This window comes from Penaeus japonicus, unplaced genomic scaffold, assembly GCF_977035675.1.
Source record: "Penaeus japonicus unplaced genomic scaffold, GWHDUDI00000001_assembly GWHDUDI00000013, whole genome shotgun sequence".
Lineage (NCBI taxonomy): Eukaryota > Metazoa > Arthropoda > Malacostraca > Decapoda > Penaeidae > Penaeus > Penaeus japonicus.
In genome coordinates, this window is record NW_028234415.1 from 32,456,076 (window position 1) to 32,458,575 (window position 2,500).

A 2,500-nucleotide genomic window follows, 5' to 3' on the forward strand; every position below is an offset into this window, starting at 1 on the left:
CCTTCTCACGGGTGCTTCAAAGCTAGTCTTGGTGTATAGACTAATGTTCTCATGAAGTCATATACATCTGAATAATAAAATGATAGACTCAATATTCATAGTTAATCATTCTTGTGTAATTAGTCCAATGGGGGGGAAAAAAAAAAAAAAAAAAATTTTTTTTTTTTTTCCCTCAGGGGGGTGTGGGGGGGGAAAATTTTTATTTTGGGGGGGACCGCCCCCTTCAGATTTGACGCTATTCTTCACGTTTACTACGATAAATTTCTTTTTTTTACCCTTGGGTCACTTTTCCTCTGTCCGAAGAGGGGAGTGGGCTTAGCGGTTACTTGGATTATCAAACCGGACCTGCACTTGCATACGAATTATGTATGTAGTTAGAACTTATGCATGAGATTGAGTAATTTCACAAAAGTGATATAATTATTCTTTAATCAGTACTACATTTGAAAAGTAGAATTAATTTTTCGTCGTTCATCAATTCAATCCCATTCATAAATTTGTCTGTAGCAATAACATATATAAAGATGCGTACAAGACGGAGTACCATCTGCATGCAACACGGACCTACCTGAATCCCCATCCGTATCCACCGTAGTTGATGTACTCCGCGCGACCCGTGTAGATGGGCGTGTAGCCTCGCTTGGTCGTGTACTTGGAGAGGATGATGGCCTTGATGTAGTACTTCCACGTCAGGAAGGCGTGGTTGCCCTGCAGTACTTTGGCCAGGTGCTCTTGAGGTTCCAAAGCCTGATGAGGTTGAACAGGCTTGTTTTTTTTGGTATGTTAATGAATCGTGATATTGCATTTTTAATGCAGAATGAGAGAGTGGGTTAGAAAGGACGCCACCCTGACAGTAATAGTGAACCGGACTCTATAGCCATATATAAGCAATCAGCTATAGGGTAAGACATAAGGATGATCACACACAACTCCTCGCATATACCTCAATCTGCGCATTCACTCTCTTGACAGTAGGAACAGCGCTGGTTCTGAACCACTCCCAGCCGATGCCATAGGTCTTCTCCATGCCCCACGACCAACTCTTCGCTGCCAGCAACTGCTCGAGGGTGTCGATGGTGGGGGATTTGTCGGGCACGGAGAGGTGGGCGACGAGGGAGGAGCGGTAGGCCATGGTGATGATCATGCAGAACACCCACCACACGCCCACCAACACCTGCGGGAGTGCGGGTCGCCCGGAGAGGGAAGTCGGGAAAGGATTCAATTTGTGATAAAGGATTATCCTTTGTACTTTGTACTTATGAACACACACGCACGCACACACACACACACACACAAACACACAAACTAACACACACACACACAAACACAAGGTTTCATCCCGGACTCACCTGACCCGTGAGGTTAGCAGGAAGGGCATGAGGCGGATCTTCCAGCAGGATTCCCCAAGACTTCAAGAGGGCGGAGCTTAGTTCCATGGCACGCCCTCCAGAGAAGTACGCCCACATACGTTGCAACGCCCACAGCACGACGCCCGTGATCATGCTCGTTATCAGTATGGCTGCCCATAAAACATCTGTAGGAAAGAGAGAATATATGTATGTATATATATATATATATATATATATATATATATATATATATATATATATATATATATATATATATATATATATATATTATATCATATATATATATAGATATCTATATATATATATAATATCTATATATATATATTATTTATGAAGAATACTTTGAACAAAACTGTGGATTATTTTAAATATTTTTAATCTTTTGTTTACTATTGACATTCTCGTCAACATTATCACATCGATTGCATATACCCTGTGATATATCTTACATTCACTTATCATTGATTTGTTTAGTTCCCATTACAAATTTCCATTCTTATTTCGGAAATCTCCCCCTCTCTCTCTTTGTCTTTCTTTCTTTCTCTCCATACATCTATCTATGTAACTCTCTCTCTGCCGTCTTCTCTAATCCCTCCTCCTCTCTCTATATTTTTCATTTTACCCTCTCATCCTTCCTTCTTTCTGTAAGAAGCCGAAGATGTGCCCTTAAGACTATCATTCCCTTTCATGTTCTCCTCCTCTCCTCCTTTCATACCCCTCTCTTCCTCTCACTACCTTCGACATCCTCTCAACACACACACTCGAAAGAGTGTGTGACATTTGCTGCACCGGGACACAGGGCTCCCATGCTACAATATCCTTCTCTCTTTCCTCCTCATTCTTTCTTCTTCTCCCTTCCTTTTCTTCCCTTCCCCCCATCTCTCTCTCTCTCTCTCTTTATCTCTCTCTCTCTCTCTCACTCTCTCTCTTTCTCTCTCTCTCCCTCTCTCTCCATCTCTCTCTCTCTCTCTCTCTCTCTCTCTCTCTCTCTCTCTCTCTCTCTCCCTCTCTCCTTCCCCCCCCTCTCTTTCTCTCTCTCTCTCTCTCTCTCTCTCTCTCTCTCTCTCTCTCTCTCTCTCTCTCTCTCTCTCTCTTTCTCTCCCTCTCTCTCTCTTTCTCTCTCTCACTAC

General features: G+C 42.7%; 1 protein-coding gene across 1 annotated transcript in view; it reads right to left on the reverse strand.

Moving 5' to 3' along the window:
• The window catches only part of LOC147470662 (uncharacterized), a 23,699-nt gene that overhangs the window by 16,255 nt on the left and 4,944 nt on the right, over window positions 1–2,500 (reverse strand). The window contains exons 7-9 of the mRNA XM_086542941.1: window positions 1,350–1,534; window positions 944–1,174; window positions 569–747 (exon numbers count right to left, since the gene is read on the reverse strand). Of these exons, the coding sequence (XP_086399067.1) occupies window positions 569–747; window positions 944–1,174; window positions 1,350–1,534 (595 nt within the window). The remainder of the gene's footprint in view (window positions 1–568; window positions 748–943; window positions 1,175–1,349; window positions 1,535–2,500) is intronic.